At 37.3% G+C, this 27,534-nt stretch overlaps 1 protein-coding gene across 2 annotated transcripts; it reads right to left on the bottom strand.

The window, feature by feature from the left end:
* Positions 1–89: 89 nt before the first annotated feature.
* On the bottom strand, positions 90–26,853 carry akap11 (A kinase (PRKA) anchor protein 11). Of its 2 annotated transcripts, XM_066706633.1 has the most exons (13): positions 26,745–26,847; positions 25,809–25,927; positions 19,798–19,897; positions 19,458–19,568; positions 17,583–17,636; positions 17,064–17,195; positions 16,305–16,569; positions 8,723–13,262; positions 7,625–7,777; positions 5,686–5,769; positions 4,577–4,623; positions 3,993–4,153; positions 90–3,761 (listed from the first exon to the last, which is right to left on the bottom strand). In XM_066706633.1, the coding sequence occupies exons 3-13, from the start codon at positions 19,858–19,860 to the stop codon at positions 3,612–3,614; spliced, it is 5,760 nt and encodes a 1,919-aa protein (XP_066562730.1). In that variant the 5' UTR covers positions 19,861–19,897; positions 25,809–25,927; positions 26,745–26,847; the 3' UTR covers positions 90–3,611. The 2 variants fall into 2 exon arrangements, with proteins under 2 accessions (XP_066562730.1, XP_066562731.1); XM_066706634.1 differs by lacking the exon at positions 25,809–25,927 and having other exon boundaries at positions 26,745–26,853.
* Between the last annotated feature and the right edge of the window lie 681 nt (positions 26,854–27,534).

Raw genomic sequence — 27,534 nt, 5'->3', positions numbered from 1 at the left:
ATAATACTTATTTAAATGTATAGGATGAAAACTTCAAATCTAGGCCTAAATATCTTAACCTAAAAAGAATCAAGAGACCGCAAACACTATACAGATGAATACAAAGCTTTATTCTTAGCCACAGATAAAACAATTAACAACATAGTGCAACTGGAAGCTTATAATCTGGAAACTACACAGCAATTGTACTAGAGGACAAGTTTATTCACTTTTATAACTTACATAAATTCATTACATTTTTTGGCAAGATTATATAAATATGCAGGAAAAAATATATGTCAGTATACATCTTGTTGGTCAGCTACAATGTGTGATAGGATGAGAATAATACTGCACAAGTAACAAAACTATGTTTAAATTGTTAAGTCATTTATGTATGACACATTCAGTTTGTTAAATAACACTAATAGCAAATTTTTCCAAAGATTGGAATGTACACAAATGGTACATAAAATAAAGTGACTAAGTATAAGAGGACTAAACATAAATGCCTCCTGTTAAACATACAGCACAAATAACCCTTCAATTACACTCCACAAGTTTGGAACCAACAGGTAACTATTCTGTGGGATTAGTTTCTACAGTATCTCCACCCACATGCATATTTTCTTTATTCAAATAATTCACATACATCAAAAAAGAAGTTCAAATGGATCTGTTTTAAGTAATTTAATTATCAATGTATTTCTTTAGGTCCAGTAATATTCCTTACTGGTTATGTGTTGAATTTGTTTCGTGTTGAAAATCTTGGCTTTTATACTTCAAGAGTGTATATTCCGAATCATGGAAAGGATTACGAAAAAGGATCTCAAGTCACGTAATATGGTGTTTGGATTAAAACTAATGTCCACTAGCTGTGTCAGAATTAATTTAAGGAAAATGTAAATAATAATTAAACAGAAATCATTAATTTTCTTCAGATGTAAGTTAAAATAGTAATTGCAGTTAATCAATGGAATATACTGATAAACCATTCATATAATACATGTTTTCTTCACCAGAGTATTATAAAAATATAAATTTAATCATTCTCCTAAAGCAGGTCATTGATTGAAAAAGCATGCTTCACTAAATATATACTAGGTGGAAATGAGCTGCTTTAGCAAAGTCTTCACTTCTTTAAGGCAATTAATATGTTTCCTGCCAGCTAGAAATTGGGTTCACAGATGCAGGCAAATAACTGTTATTCCATTTTAACACTCTGGTGCATATATCACTAAGGAATAACTTCTGACATGAAAAAGGGCTTTTAAAAGCCTTTACATAGCATTATGCATTAACATTCCATCCATGGCGGTTGAGTCTCAGAAATGTTCCATCAAACACAGCCAAGGTCTCTCAAGACTGATATGATGGTTTGCCCAATTTAAACTACATCAGCCTTTATTAAGATACATATCTGTAAATGTCCAGATTCATGGATCAGTTGCGAAAAAATAAAAAAACAAAAAACGATTTAAATTATTTTGAAACCTGCTCTTAATAACATTACATAGATGTGAAAACCCAAATATTCAATATTGAATGTATTAACTTGTATTTGTACTTTTGGAAAAATACTGACCTCATTTTAAACAAACTGGTTTGAGCATTTTTACCAGCGTAACATCTGACCCTATGGCTACTTGACAATTTCATAATGTGTTGGCTTCAACTCAAGCTATGACACATAGTATTGGGTCAGAAGTCAAAACTGTTCTGTAGATCTCACTGCTGCAGCACATGGACTGAGGCCAATTTACTTCAAATCACACAGCAAGAAATGTAATACAACTGCAAAATGTGTTAATTTGCTTCAGCAAGAAATACAAGTACAAAGATTTCATATTCTTTCTTTGGTTCAAACATCAACATCAGAATTAGGTATGTACATCTCTCACAAATGTTAGTATCCCCTAAATGCATAATATTCTCTAGAAACCAAAAAGTGCATTCTCAGACTATCCATCTACCCCCACTATACTATTTCAACTACAGAATTATATAGGTAAGATTTATGAAGCCATTGCAGTAACCAAACTTAATTTGGCTGCAAAATTCCTGTCCCTCAAGACGGCCTTTTAGAAGTAACTTACTGGAGTGTATGATGACACACAAAACAAGTTATGTTAGATGAGTATGAACTCATTGAGGTCTGATGATGCAGACTCTAGTTGTGTCACGACTACTACGGTATTTCTGTATCACTAGAGACCACTTCCAGTGTGACTTGATGGATAAAACACAGTCATAATGGAAATTCTACGCTTGCTGCAGTCTAAGCTTATTCAAATGAAATGATGTAGTGTGTGCACTAATTTAACTATGGCAAAGTTAGACAAACGGTACACAGTGTTTCAGTGCATCTATGGACTACTGCAATAATCATAATCATTCCATCATTTTGCAGAAAATGCATTGAATCAACCTTGAATATAGAAATGTACATTCAAGTTAAATTTCTACAGTTTAATTTAACACTACTGATTTGCAGTGTACTAATGGTTGAGATACAGTCTACCCTTCTTAAAGGCCAAGAAAGCATCTCTACGAAATAATTTTACTTCACATGCATTGCCCAAGTTTTGTAAATACATTTTAATATATATGAATCTTGTATTACGATTTTAAGAATATACAATTTTCTTTTCATCCTGCCTTTTGTGGTTCATGTAAGACAAATTAAAGGAATGGTCTTGATACAGTGAAATCAAATTGCATGCTGTACTTACAGACGTAAGTTACAATCTTGTTTTTGCAGGGCTTTTTCAATAACAAGATCTTTAAAGCATCAGAAAGTGAGGAATAAATACACAGGTTTGTTGTTAAAGAACAGAAGTCAGGATTCTGTGATTTTATCAAGCCAGAAATCTTTGGCTCAGAATGTAATCTATATGTTTACACTGCATGTAGTCCAACCAAATCAATTCTGATTTTGAATATCTGAATAACTTGTGTTTCACTGAAATATGAAATCATTGCAATGCATATGAGGTAAACATTTGTTTTTAACTTCCCAGAAATATTAATTATAGTAATCTCAATTGACCTGAAATAAAGAGTTTTTGCTGCACCTTAGATTCACAGAAATACAAAGCTAAATAAAAAGCCTGAGGCTGGTCCCTGACATGTTAAAACCATACTAAGGGGGAGAGTAAGCAATACCAGTGTGTTGATGAATGGCTTACTTAAGCAATGGGGTTTCCCCTGGTGAAAATACTTACTTTTATGGTGCTGCCTCAATTATTTTACAATAACAAGAACAAGGCATAGATCTATAATGCACAAATGGCCACAAATGTTTATATAATGATGTAGATATGCAGACGATTATAAAAAAGCACCTTCAGTCACGCGTACGATGCACACACATCACTGAAAGCAAATAGTAGTGGCTACAAAGGCTGCTCCCTCTATGTAAGCACTGTGTAACTGCTGAAGCAATACCAATTAGGACAGAAACAGTCCATTGACTAGGTCTCTACTTTTGGCAAGACGCACATCACTGCTGAGTGAGTGCTCAGTGAGTTAATGTTGAAAGTGTTCATTTCAAGAACTGTTTCACTTCACAATTATAAAAAAAAAAAAAAAAAAAAAAACTGCAGACAAATTGGTATCTCCCAGATCTGCATCTAAGCATACTCTAGCAGCCACTGAAAGAAAGGTTTATGAAAGTGATTGTCTGCCTCCTGCTCCACCTCTTCACAGTACTTTAAGACCGTCTGCAGTAGATCTCCCACCTTCCAATCTCTTTCCTTGGCTCTTTTCAACACTAACGGCAGCTAGAGGGAAAAACACAAAACAAAAACAGTTATCAGTTACTTTTGTTTATCTGTGAGCATGACTGCTTCTTCAATTCTTCTTAAATCACCCAGAGAAACACTGAAAATATGATGTATTGGGCACTTTCAAAACACATTAAACATTGTATTACACCTCCTTACTGGTCATGTACAATAAATGCAAATTCGGTAGTTAACTAAACTCATATGAACTCTCTTCTCTGTACTCACAAGCTGAAACTCTTTCTCTGCAGGCTGGCAGAACTGCAACACTGGGAGGTCAGAGTGAGAGGCAGCAATCCACTGTAACACTGTCCTTATCTGCGGGTCAAACGTCTGTCCTTTGACATCTGTATTGACCACCAACAGGCCCTTTTCGACATGCAAAAGTCCTGTTGAGACAAATAGAATAAAACACACATCATTAATAGTTGTGTACACATTGCATGTGCATTGCAGAATTAATTCAATATAACAACCTACATTATTAAACTGGACCAGATATAAAACTTGTACTAGGCATCTTTAAGCCCAGTTTCAGCCAATTTGAAAATCCCATCTAGTCTGGAAGAGCAGAGTTTGGAACAGAAATTAGCTCTTTCATTGGCCAATCTGTCAATGATCTTGACTGCAAATCAGGCATAAAATGAAAATGGACATATTAAATGACACTTATGTTGGAAATTCATAATGCATTCTTTTGCAATTTTGTCATGTTGGCCATTCCGTCATTTTTTTCCCTTTCTTTATCAATGCGGTTAAAATCCAGTGCCAGTTAAAATACAAAGAAGTCATGCTAAAGTGGAATTCATTACCATCTGAATCCTCTTTGGGTTCCAACTCCTTCTCTTCAAGGCCGTCACTACAAAGTGAGAAATCAGACCTGTTAGAAAAGCACAAGCTGGCATTTCCCCCGACAGGCCCCCCGAGAGGTGAAGACAGTGCATGCACTGAAGCACTGACGCAGCACAGACCAACAGTAGCATTGCAGGTTGGGAAGCTGTCCAGCTTCTCTCACATCATCTTGTTTCAGATTAAAACTGATTGGCATTAGTTTTAATAGCAACGCTTCGGTGCATTCATGTTTTCGCTTACAGGGAATATTATAATTGAGGTGTATTATTTGTGTGAATAAGATGAAACTAAAAACTGGGGGGGGGGGTGGGAACACAAAACAATACTAGAGTGGGATTTCCAAATTTCTCAGCTATAAGCAAGCTATTCTACAAGGATTTATTAAGGATTCTCTAATGATTGGGATTTTCAAAGTGGATATTTATTTTCACATTCTGGCAACCTATTAATGTTATTTATTTATTTTTGTAAGTAGAATGTTTTCATAGGTTGAAAGAAAACAAGAGGTTTTAAGAAATTTGGTACATGTGTTTTGTAATGGCACATGAAGAACAAACTGTTGTGTTGTTTGCTATGAACCCCCCCCCTTTTATTCTTGTTCATTACATTTGATTTAATTCAGCCAGTTCAACATTTATTTAGGAAATGCATTACTTAATTCCTTCTTAGTGGAAACAAAATTGAGTGAGAAGTGAGAACATCAAAAATGAAGATTCCACAGACATCTGGAGAACACTGCATGCGGTTTAAACTGACAGAGTTTCTATGACAAAGAGAGACCTTTACACAACTCTTGTGGTAGAATTAATGAATATCCCCCCCACTCCCACTCCCACTATTACATGCACACACAGGCACTCAACTCCACTTGTATAGTGACATTAAACCACAGGGTTAAGCAGAACAAGGACGTGTTTTGTTCCTTTTGCTGCTCAAAAGGTAAAAGCCCCCACAATCACAGACGTATTTTTCAGCACTTGCTCATCAAAGCCATGACATCATGCAGTAATTATTAAAGATCAAGGGCAAGCCCACACTAATTGCATTCAGCATCCTGGATTGGACCAACCTGTCTGATGGTGAAAAGGATAAATTCTCCTCATACATATCTCCTTCTAACCCCAGACTGCTCCAGCTACTGCTGTTACCATTACTGCCGAGGAAGAAAAGAAGGGAACTCAACAGCATAATATGTATTTATTTTAAACTAAAAACGATTCCAAATGTAAAACACTCAAAGAATCGTTGCCCACATGAAAGGAAGAGACTATTATATGGGCCTTAGGACAAGAAATTAGATTGTTAAAAAAAAAAAAAGAAACTCACTGCATTTACCTTTAGCCGAAATTTAAGCCACAGATCATCAGAATTTGTCACAAAGGCAATTAAGACATTTTCATTGTTTTTAGGGATATATTTTCAGTTTTCTTTATCTATATCTGTGTCCGACTGAACAGAGAATGCATACATTACACATTTCCCCCTTCCTTTCAAAGTCACAGTCCAGTGCAATTGGGACCGAGACTGAGAAAGAAGCCCAGCAGAGAAAGCCGTTCCTATACATTAAAGAATTTAAGCGGGCAAGAAAACTCCATCCAACACCAAGACAGAAGTCCCATAAGCATTGACAGGGGGTGGATTTCCACAGAAACGAAGCGGAGAGATTGGGAGAGCAGTGATTTTTTAACACACAGTATAAAATGCATTTAACAGCTGTACCATTAACAGTTAAAACAACACATCATACTTCTGTCTTACAAACATCTCCACTGACTGACTGGCCAAGTACTGCTAGTGCCCTAATAGTCACTGTGCAATTCCTACAGGAACCTACTTTGCCTTTCTTAAATAATGTTATCGTCCTGTGATTTGTGCCCATTTTTTTTTTTGGTGTAAGCTGGATTTTTGGTGATGATCAAACTTTTTTTAATATATATTTGTGTTTTTAAAACACGGTGTCAAAACAACCAAAGTGATAGTAGCAGAAGAAATTTGATGACAGAATGACTGAATTAGCTTAGAGATTAGAGATCCCTTGGTCTGCCAGTGTGTGTGGTTTCCACCCTCTTCTCCTTTGAGATGGAGTGACTCAGCTCTTGAACATTGAGCATGAAATCATTCATTATAAAGCAGACATTAAAGGGAACTGAAGTTTGACAGTGACCGAGAAGAAAGAGTTACACATCCAGAAAAAGAATATAATTCCAGCTTGTGTTGAACCATTTTGTGTTATTTTCAAACATTTAGTAATGTCACACAGAAAAATGATAAAAGTCAGTGGAAATTCATTGCTAATCCTTTGCTAACAATGACATAATAGACAGTATCACTGTACAAAAAATGTGTGTCTGCTGAAAAAATGTCATAAATCTGGACACTATCCTCTTTCAAAGTCAATGAGCAGAACCTGCCAATCATTTAAAATCCAACAAATAGGTCATATAACAGGCTACATATTCATTTGATAAAAAGGGAAGACGTGGCATGTCCTAATGTCAAATAAATCTGGCTAGCAGCAACACAGAAGTTCTTAAATCATCAACAATTGATTCAAAGGGACAAAAAAAAAAATTTGAATTTCAATGGAGCATTTGGCCTTTTCATTAGAAATAGTTTCATGAAGAGAAATGACCTAGACATTTTTACAAGGGTTCCTAGGATATATTGCTATGCCCTCACATCTTATTGAACACTGATGATTGGAATTATTACTTATTTATTCATTCATTCATTCTCTTTTATGTATGTATTACAATCCACAGCAGCCAAAACGATGCAAGTGAAGGAAAAGAGACAAAAATGCCAGAGGTGACTGGTTAGTAAAGAAGTGCAAGGTCTGTCTCTCTAACATTCAGGAAGTTATTCTACGATGAGCTTCCAGGATTACATTCCCATGATACCGTGAGAAATACTGGTAGAGAATAAAACGCACTGTGCAAGAATCAAGAGATTAATGATCTACATTCCCAGCCTCCTAGTATGGTGGAGGATAACCACGCCCCCTCTACCTGTCACTCAAGTGCAGGAAGCTGCTGCTCTCATCTGGATGCTCGTCTTCAAAGCTGAGATTTGACCAGCTGCCAGTGCTGTCGTCTCCCACACTGAGGCTGAGCTGCTGGCTGACAGTGGACTCGGAAGTGTGGAATCCATCACCAGAAGTGCTACACCAGAAACATTTATAAAAATGATGGAAAGCCTTGTCATTACACACTGACGTAAAAGTGGCTGCTATTAAATGCGTAGATGTGATTAGTAACATTCCCGTGGTCTTTATCATCTTGGGTTTACCATTCAGTGTAAAAAGTAGGCAAGAAGCAAACATTTCCCACCATACTATGTATTCTAGTCTCTTACTTCCCCAGAAATTTACATAGGCAGTGCAGTCTGGTACAAAAGTGTTGAAAGGGGGGTGTTAACCAGTGGAACATATGCACTTTTGTTTTAAACTAGATTTTTTGCCATTCACGCATTTGTAGCAGTTTTTTGTGTTGTTCAAGGACGGTGGCTCGTGAGCTTGGGGGGTCAGGCTGCACCCCCACTATAATGTTGTATAACACTGTCCATACTAACCCATCTTAAACAAAAACAGTAAATAGTTTACACTGATTAGCTGATATTTTGACCTCTGAAACTATAAACAAGAATAGACCCCTCGTAACTATACAGACAGTGCACTGCAACTATAAAAGCAATGTTGTCTCTGGCAGAGAACATAAACAGCAGTGACTAAGGTCTGGTTTATTAATTAAAGGGATTTTGTGTATTTTAATAAAATACATATGCAAACTCTGCATTACAGTTCGTTGTAAATATATTTTTCGGGTGTTGCACACAGACGTTTACTCATAAGTTCACATCACATGGTACAAAGTTTTTAATTTGTTCCATAAAATAACCCATATATGGATTCAAAATAAATAAATATGTAAATAAGCTATAAATTATGTTTACATCTGAAATTTGCTGTTGCTAATATCAGAAGACTTGATTTTCTTGCAATTAAAACTTAAACCACAAATCTTAATTCTCTCAATGTTAAAAAGATTAAAAATATGTTACTGGGCAGGGTTCACAGATGGTTCTCCAAAAAATAAATGGGGTTTTACCTTACATTAATAGTTTGGCAGACATTAGACATTGCCATAGTCATGATTTCTGTGGTGAGGCTCTCTGCAAAGCTTGCGCCATCATGTCCAATCCCACTGTCTGCAGTCAGGCTTGTGCTGCTCAGCTCTCTCTTGGCTTTCTCAATAGCTGACGACACCATTTCTTCAGCAAAAACCGCCTTCTGTTCCAAATCAATATGAATCTTTGGGATCCCAAGACCACATCCCCTTGTTTTGCTGCAACAGTTGTCGGTCTTTGCATCACATTCCTGTCTTCTCCTCCTGTGGATTTCCTGGAAATGCTGCTTAGCCCCACTTTGGGCACCAAAATAATAAGGGCGCTCTCTGATTGCACAGTACCGACAGGTGATGTCGGCCAAAGCTGAATTTAGTGCAGCTTCAGATAGTTTTTCAGCATACACACTACTGTCAGTTTTTCTTTTTTCTTCTGCTGAACGATGGTTGGCTGAAGCCATGGTCATCTCTAAGGTCTCATCAACAATTTTCCTGGCATAATGTTCAATGACTTGCATAACACCATCACTGTAATTACCATCATTAAGACTTCCAGTGCTGTGGTACTGTTTGTTCTTTTCTGTGTAAGGTAGCAGGGAACATGAAAATGTTGTTTTGATTAGGTTCTCTGCCATGTCTTCCAGTTTGGACTTTTTGTAAAGGCAGGAATCTGTGAGGGATTTGGGCAGTCTGACTGTAGATGATCTGAGTTTTCTGGTGACATCACAAGTGATGTTATAGGCCAGCGACTCTGCAAAGCCAACAAGCTCCATGTATTCCTTTCTGCTCATTCCTTCACTAGATTGGCATGCGCAATGAGAGGCATCACTGGGACAATCTTCTTGCCTTTTGGTGTGCATGGAAGAGTGTTCTGCTTTGAGGCCCTTGAAAAACTCATTAGTGTTTTCATGATGCAGCCTTCTTGTAGAATACAGTCTCATGTTACACTTCTGCTTAATTTTCCTGGCAGCTTGTGCCAGCCCTGATTTTATAGATCTGTATGCAAGTCTGCTAGCATACTGGTCCAAAATAAGCTCACTATTGCCTCCTTCCCTTTTAAGTACCCTAATAAGATATCCAGCATACTCATCTGTCACACTCTCACAGCTAGGATACTTGGATGAAAGCCCACTTGACCCACTACTTTGGTGAACATTCATTACCGAAGCCAAGAGGTCACTAGACCACTGGCTTGCCATGTTGCTTAACCGACAGTCCCTGTGGCAGCCAAGCTGATAACACTCAAACAGGCCGTCTCTGTCTCTTTTTAAAGCTCTGTGTCTGCACTGACCAGAACTCACGATTTTCTTCACGTCATTGATGACCTCCCCAGCCATTTCCCCAGCATATGTCCATAAAGAGTTCAAAGACTGCTCAGAGAACTCTCCCATCAATGTACTGCACAAAGGAAGGCCTTTGCTTTCCTCACCTTCAAGCTTCCTTCCATCTTCTAGACACAACGTGGCCATCTCAGTGGCCATGGAAACTATGGTACCAGCTAAGTGGTCTGCATAGTGTACTGCACGGCCCATTTCAACACAAGGGCTTAGCTCTCGCTGGTAGGTCTGGGCAGGTTGCCCATCTTCACTATCTGCATCTTCCTCCTCGTCTTCGCTGCCTTCCACTTCATCCGAGAGAGACCTCATCAGCTTCAGCATGAAATCTGCCTTTTCTGTGTCACTCCCAGCTTTGTCAAGGCCAGTGGCTGGTTGGTAATGAGGTGTGGAAGGAGGAGTAGCAGGGGAAAACTCCTTGGCAAGCTTGCCTTTGAGTTTCTTGGAAAACTGCTTAAACTGCTTCTCCTGGGACACCTGCTGTGGCTGCTGTGGGGTTGGCGGTGGAGTACCAGGAGATGCATTACATTTTCTCTCAGTGTTATTTATTGTCTCTTCAGCGGCCACCCCAGTCCTTCTGGCATATCGTCCTGGTGCTTCACGACCCGGTACCTCCAAGGTCTCTCTCACCACTAAGTGATGCATTTCAGGTGCTCCTCTGCTGCCAGACTGCATGTTTCTTAAGTCTGATTCACAAAAGTCCATCTGCTTTGATCCAGAATTATAGTGAGGCTGCATGAAAGGGATAGAAGTCTGATCCATCATGTCCTCCTTCATCTTATTAGCAGTATCTTTTGGTTTAGTGGATTCATCTTCAGATACTGAGCAGCTCCATTTAGTGTCATGCGACTTCAAAAAGAAGCCAGGCTTTTTCTCAACTACAGATGCCATGTCTAGGTCAGTTTTTCCATATCTGCAACTTAGAAGACAGTTAGGTTCACTTGTTGTAGACATCTTTGTTTGGCCATTATCAGCACTATTATTTTTGAGGCAGTCTGTCGCATTTTCAGTCTTTACAGTCCGAGGTGTTAACTGACCTACTGAAGGCATTTTATCACCGATCTTTTTGCTCAGATAATCAGCATATTCCTCCACCGTTTTTTTCACTTTGGAAGAAGTCATGAGTTCATAGGCTTCATTCACAATCATGTCTACCATATTTCCTGAGAAGTTTTGAAAGCCAGCCTTCCCAGATGACAGATCTGAAGTGATACTCTCTACAGATGCACTGCTAGCACCTGCTTCAGGGACCTCAGTTTCACTGGAAATGCTTCCACTTTGTGTAACTTGACCAAGAGTTGTCAGTAACTGATTTTGCCCAGCCTTCTGTTCTGTTTCTGAAGAATTGCACATACTTGATGCATACTGACAAATATCAGCTGGAGCTTGAACCTGAGACATGGCTTTGCCCGCAACTGGCACTGGAATACAACTTGCAATACCAGATGCACAGAACAAAGCTTTTTTCACAGTGCAGGTGTTTTCTTTTGAAGTGCTTGAATCTGTTGTACATGGCAATCCAAGGTAATTTGTTGATGCATTACAGGTCTTTGTAGTCATATTTTCAGCTCTAACATACCTGATATTATCCACAGATACGCTGATTGCTGCCTGCGTTGTGAAAGTGACATCAGCCTGGGACAACTCTATAAATGCTTCTTGAAGTACAGATTCAGACAGATCTGTAGCATAGGAGGTGACCACTTTTTCCTCTTGCTCGAAAGACCAGTCACTTGGAGTTAAAGGGGTAGACGGGTGTGAGAACTGGCACACTTCCATGATCCCTTCGAAAACCAGCTCTTCTGCAAGATCTGCAGCAAATCTTGCCACAGTGTTGTTGAAAATCTGCTTTTTAACAAAGTGAAACTCTTTCAGAGCCCCAGACACCGCTTCCCCGACCAAAAAGCCTGCTAAACCATTTATGGCACGTTCCTTCAATACAATAGCCTGCCTCATTCCGATCTCATGAAAGGCCATTTGAAACACTGAAGAAGTTAGCCTTGCTGCCAGATGGCAGAGTGTAGTGGTACAGGAAGAAACTCCTTTCTGCAGATCTCTGAAGGCACTGCCAAGACTCCTTTCTACCAGGTCTGTAGCAAATCTCTGTATTCCATCCTTCAGCGTTTGTGATTTTTGATGTGCATTGGATATAGTAACTGTCTGTTGGATGTCGGCCAGTTTCATAAGATGCCCACTCCTGTTTTTAAATTTCATATGACAGACACAGCTTAAATTTGTATTGAGATTCATGTCCACAGGGGATGAATACCCACACACTGAACCAAGAATTTCTTTTGACAGGTTACTGGCATAGTCTGAGTAGGTTTTATATAGCGTGCAAAGGTCTTGAGGCTTGCGCAGTTCTGTGTTATCTTCATCTGGTTTCCAAAAATAATCCGAGGTGCTGCAGCTGCCTAGAGGGCTGAAGGCTGATGATCGAACTGGACTAAATAATGTACCATTTTCCTCACACGAGGCTCTGACCGGTCTTGGAGAATCGGGGACATCAGAGTGAATGCCATATGGGGATTCTGGTTTGAGAGGTGTGGGCTTTTTTATGTTGGCTGGAAGAGTTGGGTGGTCAAATTTATGAGGGTTCATAGCTGCTGTCCTGGAGCAGTCCCTGGACACCCGTTTAGAACCGCAGTCCTCTGAAAACTTCTTCTTCTGGGACTGGCTAACAGAGGTGGGCTGCTTGAATATTTTAGATGTGCTTTCAAGAGCTTGGTCTAGTTCATCAAACTGATCAAAACTGTCAAAGAACTCACTCACTTCAGAGTCAGAGTCCTCTACTCCATCTTTGAGCACAGGTATTTTGGGAATGTCAAGTTTGGCTTTCATACTCTTCTGATAGCCTTCTTCATCCAAGAAGATAATAGGACTTGGGCTTGAACATTCCGACTCTTCAGACTCGGTCAGGGATGTGCAGGTGAAACTGCTAAGGGCAAAATCAATTTGGCCTTTCTGAGGACTGCTTGGTCTGTAAAAGCTCCTCTGTCTGTCAGGATCTGACACCAGTGTTGACCTCGAGCTCCCGACCAGCACGGATACTTCGGGAGCAGAAGAGACAGGTTTGGTAGACTTCTTCACAGAGCTCATTATGATCCTTGACCCCTTAGTATCTCTGCAGTATGAGGGAACTGTCTGGGATGCAACATCTCGCTGGTTTCTTTGATTGTAGTGGCCTGACGCTAAATATTTAGAGATGGAAGGGAAAAAACAAACAAACAAATAAATAAATAATTGCAATTACACTATGAAACTTATTTTAACTGCTAAATTAATTTATAAAAAGGTTATCATTAAAGAAATTAGATTCTGATACTATTATTATTATTATATGGATAAAGTGGTTTAATATGTCTGTTGAAAAGTTGGTGAACCTATTAAAAGGTTACAGGAATCAGCTCCTTCATGTTATCAAACCAAGAGGATCACAAAGTGCCACTTCTACAATATTTTTAATATTATATATATATACATACACTCACCTAAAGGATTATTAGGAACACCATACTAATACTGTGTTTGACCCCCTTTCGCCTTCAGAACTGCCTTAATTCTACGTGGCATTGATTCAACAAGGTGCTGAAAGCATTCTTTAGAAATGTTGGCCCATATTGATAGGATAGCATCTTGCAGTTGATGGACATTTGTGGGATGCACATCCAGGGAACGAAGCTCCCGTTCCACCACATCCCAAAGATGCTCTATTGGGTTGAGATCTGGTGACTGTGGGGGCCAGTTTAGTACAGTGAACTCATTGTCATGTTCAAGAAACCAATTTGAAATGATTCGACCTTTGTGACATGGTGCATTATCCTGCTGGAAGTAGCCATCAGAGGATGGGTACATGGTGGTCATAAAGGGATGGACATGGTCAGAAACAATGCTCAGGTAGGCCGTGGCATTTAAACGATGCCCAATTGGCACTAAGGGGCCTAAAGTGTGCCAAGAAAACATCCCCCACACCATTACACCACCACCAGCAGCCTGCACAGTGGTAACAAGGCATGATGGATCCATGTTCTCATTCTGTTTACGCCAAATTCTGACTCTACCATCTGAATGTCTCAACAGAAATCGAGACTCATCAGACCACGCAACATTTTTCCAGTCTTCAACTGTCCAATTTTGGTGAGCTTGTGCAAATTGTAGCCTCTTTTTCCTATTTGTACTGGAGGTGAGTGGTACCCGGTGGGGTCTTCTGCTGTTGTAGCCCATCCGCCTCAAGGTTGTACGTGTTGTGGCTTCACAAATGCTTTGCTGCATACCTCGGTTGTAACGAGTGGTTATTTCAGTCAAAGTTGCTCTTCTATCAGCTTGAATCAGTCGGCCCATTCTCCTCTGACCTCTAGCATCAACAAGGCATTTTAGCCCACAGGACTGCCGCCTACTGGATGTTTTTCCCTTTTCACACCATTCTGTGTAAACCCTAGAAATGGTTGTGCGTGAAAATCCCAGTAACTGAGCAGATTGTGAAATACTCAGACCGGCCCGTCTGGCACCAACAACCATGCCACGCTCAAAATTGCTTAAATCACCTTTCTTTCCCATTCAGACATTCAGTTTGGAGTTCAGGAGATTGTCTTGACCAGGACCACACCCCTAAATGCATTGAAGCAACTGAGAAATTGAACAGGTGTTCCTAACAATCCTTTAGGTGAGTGTATATATATATATATATATATATATATATATATATATATATATATATACAAACATACATACTTTTTCAGATACTTTCATATACAAATATATTGAATCATTAATGACCTTATGATTACCCAGTCACAGGAATTTATTATGATCTCAGTTTTCTCATATATATGAAGTTTGTTTATGTTATTCAGATTTTTCTTAAACTTAAAAGTAAATGCATTTCTACAACTGACATCACTTTGTGGTGCTACAAGACTACTTACTACTATATTAATTTGCCACCCTTAAAATAATCAGTGAGACTAACATAATACTGCTTAGTACTAAATACTTTGTTACATTATAAATAATGTAACTTAAGTTTGTTCAGAGTGTTCATAAAACTGACAACAGTGAAAGCCAACTGTTTCTCATTGCAAAGCAGTATGGAAAGAAAACCTTCCACTGCCATCTAGCAGTTACAAGAGAAAACACAATTTGTCAGGAAAGTTTCAACTCACTGAATTAAATAATTAATTAAAATTAAATAATTCATTATCACGTCTATAGGTATACAAATTTTATATATATATATATATATATATATATATATATATATATATATATATTATACAGTGACTGAATGTGAATAATTTGTTTTTGAGTTATCCGAGTTAAAAATACAATCTATAACAAGGAATTTTTTCCTGCATGTATATAATTTATCATTACAAAAAAATTCAGACATAAACCAACAATGTTTATCTCTATTCCATGTCTCTCTTTCAGGAAATTATGTTGCTAAAACTTTTGTCTGAGACTGCATAATGAATTACTTCAACAAAAAGTTGCATTTTTCCAAACTGCTTGAGTGTAATACAGTGAAGTTGAACTGAAATGGTCTGCAAAATAGCCGAGGGCAAATGATCTGATCTCTTTGCTGATTATTTTGTATGGGAAGAAAAAAGCGTATGGTGAAGAAAGATCAAGTTGTACCATGCATTCCTGTCTTTTGTTTTCACACTGTAATGCATGACAGTACGTGCAGGTTCAACACAACTTTGTTTTTGTGTAACAATGTTGGTAGGCAACTGTAAAGGACCAGAAAATAATTTACACTGTTTATTTCTTTAAATTCATAATCCAGAAATGCTGTAAAAGTTCTGCATGTGGATGGAGCCCGATAATACAGATATCACTGGTTTTAATCTGCACTCTTGAAGGTCCAGAAGGTTTTCAGGATTATCTACAGGGAAGCTCACAACTGACTGTGCTGCCAAGGTAGGGTGGACTTTAGTCAGGCATTGACTTGGTTTTATTTTGCTTGTTGCACAACAGCAACCCCTGTAGCTTAGCAGGTGTTTAGGCATGCAGTTTCCTGTCAGTGTGAGTTATATTAGTCATTTATAATACTATAGCTCTGTTGTTCTTGCTGTGGACTTTTGCAAAGTGAAAAGGAGATGGTGGTTTGGCATCACAACCCTCTCGCATTAGGCATAGCAACATGTCTATAAATCTATCCCATTGACAATCCCATTTGAATTATTAAAACAATCTCTAATATTAAAAATATCGTCTAATTAAAGACCTACCACTGTTGTCTGATGCTGCCATTTCCTCCTCATCTAAGTGCTCAAAAGCAGTCACAAAGTCATCCTCGATGGAGGACACTGACTGGTTAGTGTCATCGTCCTCCGTTGGGCAGGCGTCTGGCAGAGTCTTCTGCAGAGAGTGCAGTTCTAGAGCGTATTTAATCCCAGTAGTGTATTTGGTTAAGAGAGCAAACATGGTGTTTCCAATACTTCTCTGAAGTGCAGGAGAGTACCTTAATATACAGATAGCTTTTGACCATGTAGTCTGGAAGAAATGAAAACAGTCTATTTAGTACGCATTTATTTTAAAAGTGTAACTTAAGGAAATAAACTCCTCTACAAATCATTTTATTTAAATTGAAAAATATAAACTGATGGCATAGGTTTTCATAAAAAATTCAAGTATGTCACATGTTGTAGCATTACTTTCAATACATTATCTTTAGCATTAAGGAATTTAAAATGGCAAAAAAAACTATTGGACTATATATTCTATACTACTTGTTGATGAGACAAAATAATCATTGACCCTTCTTCCATTGTTTGCTGTATGCCTTCAAATACCTCACTTTTCTTTCTACCTCAGGGTGAAATATACTTATTGTCCTGTCAAGTTAACCCATGTCATGCAAACTTGAGAGCAATTCTCTCCCCGTTAGGAGTACTTCTAGTTTATATTAGATAGAACATTTTCAAGAAAATGCTCTGATAAAGACGTCTGGGACAAAACAGATACTTTTAAGTTCCATAAAATGTTACCTGAGAAATACTGTCCTTTTTTTCCATGTGTTTTTTTGTGTCTTTGAGCAGTAGCATTTCTTCATCTTTAAGACTATGTACATGTAGTGATCTCAGTAAGTCTATCAGATCAACAGGGATAGATGGTTGTGCCTACACATACAACATAAAAACATATATTAAAGCAACAATAGCAACAGTTCTAGTTTTGGCTATGATTCCCAGAAAAATCATTAACACAAAATTAAGAACATTGAAATGAAGAATGTCATAAAGCATGTTACATACGATTTACTGCTTTAAACACTTCTATATGGTTTATGTGGTTGTACTCCTTTTAAATATGTGATAATTGTCCCATGATAACCAAATGCTTTAATAAATATAAAACTCCACAGCATACCGCAGTGGGAGAAAAGGTTTATTGCAAGTATTGTCCTTTTATGTCAAAAGATACTATCATACTATCAAGTATTAATATAAATACAGTCATAATTACATACATCAGTGTGTCTGAACACTGTACAGAGATGCTCTTACCTGCATTTGGATTTCAGCTCCAACTGCGAGACTGGGTAAGCAGACAAAATTAACCTGTTGGGGGGGAATAAAAAAAGTGAATTATCTTGTATTGTCACAGTAAAATATGGAACACTTGCTCCAAAGATATTACAATTAGCATAGGACTTTCGAATAAAACAATATAGGCTTTTGCGTAAAGGCATTGAAATACTGCAAAGCAGATTCAGGAAACTCAAAAATAAATTGATTTTATATATGAATCACTTTCACCACAAAACACAGCAAAGCCTGCTGTGCATTTCCCAGCTGTGGCAAATGGCCCCGAGATTTACCGAGAGGCACTTTTACTGATGACCAGCTCTTTCATCCTGGCATCAAAGGGCACAACGCTTATGCATTTTTTAATAGCTGGTGAAGGACGCATTTTGATCTGCAGAACATCTGACCCCCTAGGAATAGAAACATTTAAGCTACTGCCATTCAAATCTATTGAAGTTTGTCCAGAAGTTAAACTCTGTATCCTGACAGATAAAAAATATTCTCAAATTCAAATGTAATGCTGATAAACAGGTTTGCTATCGTGCCATTTTAGATGAATTCCAATACATAGATAAGAGGCCCCAAAAATAAATACATACATCAACTCATGACTAATCATTCTCACCAGCTCAATAGAGGAACTTTATTTTGGACATATATATGTATGTAATGTGTTTTCATAACAGAACAGGTAGAAGGAAGGAATCTGCACAAAGTTAAGAAACCTATACAAGAATGTCTCAGGCTTTGAGAAAATAAGTTACATATTTCTAGTTTTTTTCCATTAGCAGAACTGGTAACACAAACTAGCCACCTCCAATTTTATGATAACGTCTGTGCACGCTAACAGCATCGTAGCCTTGCACAAATATCTGCACTATGTGGTTGTGGTACAGTAGCACAATTAAGCCACATACCATTCTGCAGCCCTGTGTAAAAGCCCAAGACACTATAAAATATCACTTTGCCTTGTCAGCGCATTTAAATATGACTTTCACAATGAGCTGTACACCCATTATTAAGGTTACAATGCTCAAGCCTGCAACGCCAGACCTCATAAAATGTGCATGCATTGTAATGCTGAAGTGTGGAATTTAAAGAGAATAGAAACACAGGCGAGCTGCACTCGAGAAACACACAACAGGATTTCACAGGGCAGGCCAATAACCACAGCTACCCACGCAAATTAACAGAATTAATTTCAATTAGAGGAGGATTTTTTTTTTTTTTATTCATAGACAGTACTGTAAGAGTTCACACAATATTGTACAAGCACCACAGAAAGTGATATGATTGAAAAGATAATTACTTTAAATATGAGGAAACAAAATCAGTTTTAAACTTAAAGTTTGTTGCCAACACACTCTACCATTCAAAGTACCATTGACCCAATTAAACAGTTTAGGCTTACATAGGAAACATGGCATTAACATTGCAAAAAAAAAGTGATATCCTGTTACTGCTGTATCACATCACATTTTTTGCACAAAATGATTGTTTTAACAAATCCATAATACAGAAAAATCTGTTTCCTACCAATATTCGCATCAAAATAATACTATATAAAATATAAAATTAATGTTTCTTAAACAATTTAAACATTTCCAAACACTTATGCTCCCAAGATTAAGATGGCTTTCCTTTATGTGCAAACTATAAGTTTCCACACAACACATGTTGTGGAAGGTTTTCCCAATTCATATTTAGTTCCAATACCCACAATTCTTCAGATACTATAATGCACCCAAGCTACCCTTCCTGGACAATTTGACAGTAAACATTTTTGACAAAGATTAAACACATTCAAATGAACAGTGTTGCACTCGGACACTTGCAAAGTTGATCAGCACAAACCTCAGTCAGACACACAGGGTCCCTCATGTGCATTTCAAGCACCACATTGCACAGGTCTTTTCTGCTCTTTACTAAAGTCTTCAGTGACAAAACCAAGCTTTCTGAGATGACCTACAAAGAGAAGGAATTATTACTGCATAAACCCCACCAGCATAACAGAACTTGAAGCTTTCAGATACAGTCCCTAGCTGTGATGTGTCTGATATGGTTTACAGGTTCAGTGACTTATTCGAACTTCAAAATGTTCACTTGGGCTTACTTTAGGTATTGAAAATGCTGTTTTTACACCGTATGAGCATCACTGCAGTCACAGCTGGAACTTCTATTAGATCATACTCACCTCTTTTCTAATGGATGCCCTGGTCTTGTAGGGAACACCACGGATTCTGGCACAGGCATCCATGTTCTGGCAATGGTGGGGTCTGACTCAGGCCATCCACCTGAAGAGAATTGAGGAAGAGGAAAATGAGAGCTCCACTGCTGACATCCCACATGGGACATGCAAGCAAATCAAATGGTACTCTGGGATACTGGATCCTTTAGAGAGAAGTACAGATGTCTCTCTGGCAGAATTACTGGTGGATTAAGCGTGCTACACAGTCAAATGCTTGTTTAATTGGGGCATCTATCTAAAGTCCTTTTCTATATTCTACTGTGAAAGGGCATGTGATGAGCCATGCAATGTATGTTAACTTTGAACTGATTAACATATAATATAATCCTATAAGGGAAATAACTAATATGAAGTAAAACATAACATTGTCTTTTGAAATATATAACATTTTGCACAAGCCAATAATTTAGCCTATACATGTTTTTTCTTTCTTAGTAGGATTTCTGTAATTCTTCCAGACAACCTCATAATATTTCACTCCGTAGTTTGGTTATCTAACAGAGTAAGAAATTTAAGAAATATGACTTGAGCTGGTACACTGGAGTTTATTTTTTATGACGAAGCAAATTGTAGCATAATTACATCAGTTTCTGGTTAGCAATCAACACTTTTGTAGGCCTATGGAGAAAATACCATATTGTTAAAAAAAGAATACCAAAGTGTGTAAACATAACATCATCAAAGGTCCAGCTGTTTTCTGCAAGATCCTGCATACTATTTTAACCCACTAAACTAAACCACTTGAAATAAAAATGAACTTTTCCCATGGTTTTCTGTTAAATGAACACCCACATACTGCACTTTATAGTGCCTATCTGAATTAGTCTTGACATGCATTGTAGCTTTCAAACTAAAAAAGAGAAAGGAAAATAAAATGCACAGTCATATTAAAACTTCAAATGTCTACTCTGAAATGCATGCAAACAAAAAACTTATTTGCTTGCATCATCCACACACGAGCTGAATGTGAAGCACAGTGCTACAGAGGATGCAAATGGTAAAGCTAGGTAAAACTGGTGCATTTCAGATTTTGACAAGTCATCAAGAAACTAACGGGTCTAAAGAGTGCATGAGTATAACACGAGGCTCCAGACCAAAACCAGATCTGCGTGCAGAACCTCAGGGAGTACCAATGTCCTTTTGAAAATGCGTGTCTTAGAAAATCTCCTCATTTAGGCCTACTCTTGCTGTAAATGGAAAGATCAGGTTTACTGTAAAGCTGTATACCTCTATCAATATGTGAAGAAAGGAGTATAAATCAGACAGGAACCGAACTGATCATTTTCACACTGTACGCCTCCATGCAGAACACTTACAGGAAGCCTTTCATTCAGAACCCACAGCACCAGCAACACATGAGCTGAACTTAGCTCACAATACAGTCATATGCTAAAACTTGTGATCAACAACAGCGATCAAAACCCCCTATTATTCTCTAGATTTGCTTACAAACAATGTTTTAGGAGAACAGGCATAGCAGGTTTCTGAAATGAGTTAACAGAGCTTAGAATTGCATGGCTGTATGGATACAAGCTAATAAAATTATCTAAATCACATTTCGGTATCTTTTTCTTTTTTTGTTGTTGTTGATATTTTTGCCTGATCTTCCCTGCATTGGATGACTGAAAAGAGAAACAAGGATGGTGTTTTATTAAGACATGAAAATGATCAAATATATTTAAGATTTATTTAAAGTGAAGATTAAATTCCTATTACGAGATGAGGAATTAAGAGAGAGATGGAATTAAATACAACTCCATTAAGGCAAAGTACAGAAATACCGTGGAAAAGCAGACTCACACTAAGTTGAAGAATAAAGAATATTTACAACATAAGGACAAACATTTCCCAAGACATGAGGGTTCTCTTTGAGATGTGTTCATAGCAGCTTCAAAGGTCAGCTGCACTAGTCTAGACAGACCTTCTGATATGTTTATCTTACACGAAAGTAAGGGGAAAATAAGTCTTATACGCCTTTATGTCAGATTGCCTCCTGTAATCATTCTTGTGGCTTTGGAGGATTCTTTTAAACTAACAAAGAAAGCTATTAAAGTTGACTCCCAGCAACGTGTTGGTCTATAATTAAAAAATCTAAAGCTATCTGCTGGATAAAAATGTTGTAAATTATCAGGAAGACTTATGCAAACTTGTGTGTATTCTCCTGCTGGAACAACGATCAACTGTAAATTTGAATTTAGGCTATGAAAAGGTATTGTATGCAGGATAACTACACACGCACCATAACTGTATTTAAAATAAGTCCACAGTATAATAAAAATATATTTCCTCATACACCATTTTCAGTGTTTTACGTTTTAACTTTATTGACTTCATAAATACTTGTATATTATATTGTTTTGTCTTTAGCCCTTTATATACTGTTTCTTACCAGCTATGCAAACTTCTATTTAAAGCTTTGTGATCACTTGCTAAGTACTTTTCAAATAAATGTAATAATCTTGCTGTACTTGCACTTAGTCCTAATGTATATTTTTAATGGTTCTCACCAGAATGTTCTACTAGTAGCAAAGAGGCTGAAATCTGCTGATTTCTACAACATTTTACAGTTAATTTTACTGTTGGCAAGCTAGTGTATATGAATTTAGAAATATTACAATAAGAAAATTGCATTAATCATGTTAAACGAAACACCAAGTTGGCTACCATTTAGATATATAACAATTACAAACACCACCCTAAAAAGATGCATTGGCTTTTGTTATTCTTTTTCATGGGGGAGTGGAATGTGAGATATTTTGCCATATATTTCAATCACACTCATAATATGGTTATTTAGTGTTGTTTACAAGGTCTAAATAGGGTTGAGTGTAAATTGAAAGAAAACATGTTTGATCTGTCTACATACACTATTATTATTATTCAAAGCAACTCAAAAGTTTGAATACAAAAGCAAACATTATCATACACACAATAAATGTATTGGTTTCACCCAGCTACAAAACCTAGCCCCACTGCTGGATTTTTCCAGTATCTGGCAACACTGGACAGCTAAAGGGTAACAACACTGCATGACACACAAAATGACTGTGCTTAGTATGACGATCTCAGCTCTTTTAAAGTGGTTAGGAAGAGAGAGATCAGAAATAAACAACCACCAACCAGACTGGCATAGCATAGTAAAATACTGTGTCCTGCGATCCATTATGGGAACAAGACCCTGAATCTATCTTTAAGCAGAGTTAACATCCAGTAATTGAATCAAATCAAACGCATACTTTGTGATTCCCAGAGTGAAGAAATCATCCAAACAGCATTTGCTTACAAAACATGAAATTGTTAACTGGAATTATTGACCACTATCATACAGGAAAATAAATAGGGCTACATTTCATGAAGCTGAATGATGATAAGTTTGATAGAATGCGTAACTGAAGTATTTCTGATTGTTTAAACATTGTTCTCTCTCTTGTAATTTAGCTTCAAGGCAGCTTTTTGATTAGCATTTGTTCCTTCTACCAATTAAATCAAGCACAATGTATTTAATTTGTGATTGGGGGACAAGTTTAAGTTTTGATTTGATCCATGCCTTAGAGTGGCTTTACTTTACCCAGAAGTCCCCTTCACAAGGGTATTGTAGTTGTTGAACAACGCAAGAAGTGTGTGTATTATTAGTGCGTCTGTGCACCGGCAATATAAACCAAAGCCTTAATCTCATGCCTTCCATGTTAATATTTCTGGAACTATAGAATTATACAATGAGCTCTTACATATTTTTCTTCTCTTATAGGGTTTTCTCTGGAAGGGAAATTCAGACATTATTTAATGTGTCCATAATCCTCTTATCCAATGTTCTCTGCACGTCTTTACGATTTAGTCTCCATTCTACACGTTATTTTTATGTTTTCCTCTGCTCAAGGAATGTTTAATCTACAGCTGGTGCTGGTAAGGGAAGGATTAGCCATTGACTTTCTGACAATCAGTGTGTCTTTACTTTTAGTTGGTTAGCTGTGTTTACCACATTTAAGCATAGCTGCGAGTTTTCCTGTGTCTGTTGATTGTTGTACTCATTAGGATGATATTACCCATTCTTAGAAGATCCCACACAGATCCCACTCAATTGTTCATTATTATAGATACAAATAATCCATAATTTTGAAACGCTGCTCTGGAGGCAAGGTAGTCGACTTTACAATCCAAGCAGGGATAAGAGGTTTACAGGGTGCTCTGAGGTCAAACATATCAATAATATATATTTGGAAACTGATAATACAGTTTTGCACTTTAATCTATGGGTCTCCATACCATTTTCCTTTCTCAGTAGGAAGTCAGCAAGATTTCTAGGTGTCCCCAAATACTTGACCACCACGTCTTCAGTATGATTCATAATACAAAAATGAAAGCCATTAGACTGCATAAGACTTGATTTGCATAGTGGACCTCACATCACATATGTTTAATGTAAGTTGCTTAAGAGACTGGCTGTTCAGCCATCTGTATGAGCAAACATTGTTGAGCACTAGAGTGTTAAAATAGGTCAGACTTTGAAGCATTAGTGTATGTGTGGGTGAGCAGATGGGAGGATAGTAAACAGAAACCAGGGTTTTTAGTTTGCAAATGCTTTGGATTAAGCCTTTGCTACTAACACAGCACCACCAATGAAAATAATCATCATCATCATTATAACAAAAAAAAAAAAAAAAATATATATATATATATATATATATATATATATATATATATATATATATATATTATATATATCACACCAGTGTCATGTAAAGAGAATGGCGATTTTGAAAAGCAGCCACTGGAAATAACCAAAACTTTAAAGTCCTCACCTGATTAATCAATTAAATAAATGCAGGAAGCTGTTCAATCGCAACCCTTAAACGAACTATTGTAGGTCTTTGAATTCTGAACTAAAACCACCTTACATGTCACCCAATCATCCAGACAAAAATAATTAAAATAAAGTAAAACTCTTTAGTTAAACAATGTTAAGTTCAAATGATGCTTTAAGGTGGGGACTAAGAAAATGAACAAATATTGATAAGGGATAATTGTATTTAAATTCCTTAAAATTGATTAAAAGAAGGAGATACTCATTCTTGTTTTAATTAATAAATTAGGCTACTCCATTTTCTTAATAGGCGACGTGCAAGTAGATCTAGCCTTTCACAGCAAGGTTGTGATTTTCAGTACCATTATTAGTACGTAAGGAGTAAGGACTGAGTGCGTGTGTGTGTGTGTAAGTATGGTTTAAAGACAATCATTATGATTTCGGTGTCAATTTCAGGTGCACATAACGTTAATGTGCAAAAATCAATAAGGGAATGGATTAATCCATCTTGCATTTCCATTCAGCACAACAGAAACAAATAGCTAATTAATCAATGACGATCATAAACTACAATGACGCAAACTTGCAAACGCTGCACCTCACTTTAATGACGTCATGGGCTATTGGTAACAGCCTACAAAACATTAGCAGCGTCGAAAAAAACCATATATAAAGATAAAACCATATAACAAAATTACACTGATTACTGATGAATTATGACACAGTGGGGGAAAGGTGGCATACGCGTTAGTATGAGAAAACAGAATGAATCCATCTGAAATTCCTGGTTCCCACGAATAGTGTCGCATCTTCCCAGCTGATCTAACCACAACACTGGCTGTCTGTTTATGTGGATTTGCGAAGTGTCTGTCATAGCTATCGTATGTAAAAGTCTATCTAACACATTACTGCTGATCGAACATGAAAGATATTCAACTCCATCGCCACCATTTCCCATCATCGTATTGGGATATTTTTTTCCCAGGGAATTTACATTCAGGGCCGCGGCCTGAAAAACATCCCCAAACAGGTTTTATGTATCCATTACCTAGACCATCACACGTGTAACAAATAAGTATTTTATATAAATGAAACAAAATAATGTCGATAAAACATATGTCATGTGTAATGACTTAATTTGTAAATTTATTCTCACCGTATCGCCGTCGGACCCGTAGCTGCTGTCAGTTCATTTCATAAAAACAAGGGAGCCTTGCAGGCCGAAGCAATCAACTCCGAGAATAATGCATCCGAGTGGGATATTTCCCAGGATTACTGGAGAACACAGAGATAATGATCGAGCTAGAGCGAATGAGCGCCAGCAATATTGAACATTAAACCACATATACATTTGTATCTCTTTCCACCAGTGATTAAACGTTGGCTAATATTGTAACGATATGTTTTTTTAAGGAATCAGAGTTTAAACTGAGTATGTAGTATGTAGAATATTTTCTTTTTTGAATTAAGAAGGACAATACAAGAGAAAAATAATATTTGTTATCAGAATGGATACTTTGAATGATTAATGTTGTTACCCTGGACTCCATTATCACTATTTGTATAGGCAAACTAACTTAGATAACCTTTTTAAACAAAATACAAACACCATCAGAATGCAAAATATTTGAAAAAGTCATTTCCTGAACACACTTGGCCTCCATCAGAGATCTGATTGATTTGACTGCTACCTCAGTCCTAGGCAACCTCACATTCAGCAACATGACAAAAATAAAAGAGCTTACATATTTCTACAACAATCATAATAATATTTTTAAACATGAATTCCTACAGTTTAATAACTGGTACCCAAAATGTCCGATTCCACCTCCTTGAGACCAAATCAGGTGAATTTTGAAGAACCGTTGTTTCATATATACACAAGGCCTTGTAGGTTGGCTTCTTCCAGTTACAGGAAATTTCACCCACATGATCACACCCACTATATATAATATGAACGTGAACCTCTCTAAATTCACACCTGAGAGTATGCATTGTATTTATACCCTCAATACAATTTTAACTTACATTCATAAATTCACCACAACATTGTGTTGTCACGGGTAATCACTGAACATTGGAGCACACTTACATGAAGCACAAAGCAGAAGTTCCATTCATGTTCATGTACAACTAAGTAGACCAGAGAACAATGGGTTAATAAGCTAGTCCATTGAAAGCAGTCTTTACTCCCAGTCCTACTGAGGGGTAATGAGAGAGAACGAAAGGCATGATGACACAGAAAAAACAGCTTCTAGATTTTATCTATTGATTAATCATTAGCCACCTAGTTCTCTATTGTTTCTCCTGGAAACTCACCTCTCCGGTCTCCATGTGTTGACTCAGTGATTTACACCTGTTTTTACAAATTCAAAACTTTGATCGACAGACACTACAGAAGATCACGAGTACAATTATTCCAGTTCTACATGTTCAGCATTGAGGCAGACTATAGTCCTGTTCCTCATGTGCTAATTTTCTGTATCTTGTATTTTATACATGTATTTTCTCTGTATAACTTTTAAAATGTTGTATTATATGCAATATTTCTTGTCATGCCACTCAAAATAATGTTTTTTCAGCTGGGCTAACTGGAGTTATCAATGGAAAGTACCTTACTCAAAACCAGCACATTGGGGACCTGGATCCATAACTGATGTACAGTCCAAACCAGCGAGTTCACTGGAGCACAGTTCCAGGGGTTTTTCATGGATAGGTCAAACGGTCTGAACGAGGTGGTTGGACAGGCCATGTTGTGTTGTTGTTTTCTTTATAATTACTAATAATATAACTTTCACCTTTATTAGAATGTTTATCTCAGTTTGCATAGTTTAGTTTGCATTGAGGGTGAATGCCTGCATTTTGTAAAACAGATTGCAATG

The sequence above is a fragment of the Amia ocellicauda genome, chromosome 6 (genome assembly GCF_036373705.1).
Source record: "Amia ocellicauda isolate fAmiCal2 chromosome 6, fAmiCal2.hap1, whole genome shotgun sequence".
Taxonomy (NCBI): domain Eukaryota; kingdom Metazoa; phylum Chordata; class Actinopteri; order Amiiformes; family Amiidae; genus Amia; species Amia ocellicauda.
The sequence above is the reverse complement of the archived record's forward strand: the minus strand, read 5'-3'. Positions and strand labels throughout refer to the sequence as shown.

Coding starts and splice junctions, on each gene's coding strand:
- akap11 (XM_066706634.1), bottom strand. CDS start 19,860: ATGGATGCCTGTGCCAGAATCCGTGGTGTTCCCTACAAGACCAGGGCA. Junction 17,196..17,582: donor GAGCTGAAATCCAAATGCAG/GTAAGAGCATCT, acceptor TTGTATGTGTAG/GCACAACCATCTATCCCTGT. Junction 4,154..4,576: donor ACCCAAAGAGGATTCAGATG/GTAATGAATTCC, acceptor TTGTCTCAACAG/GACTTTTGCATGTCGAAAAG.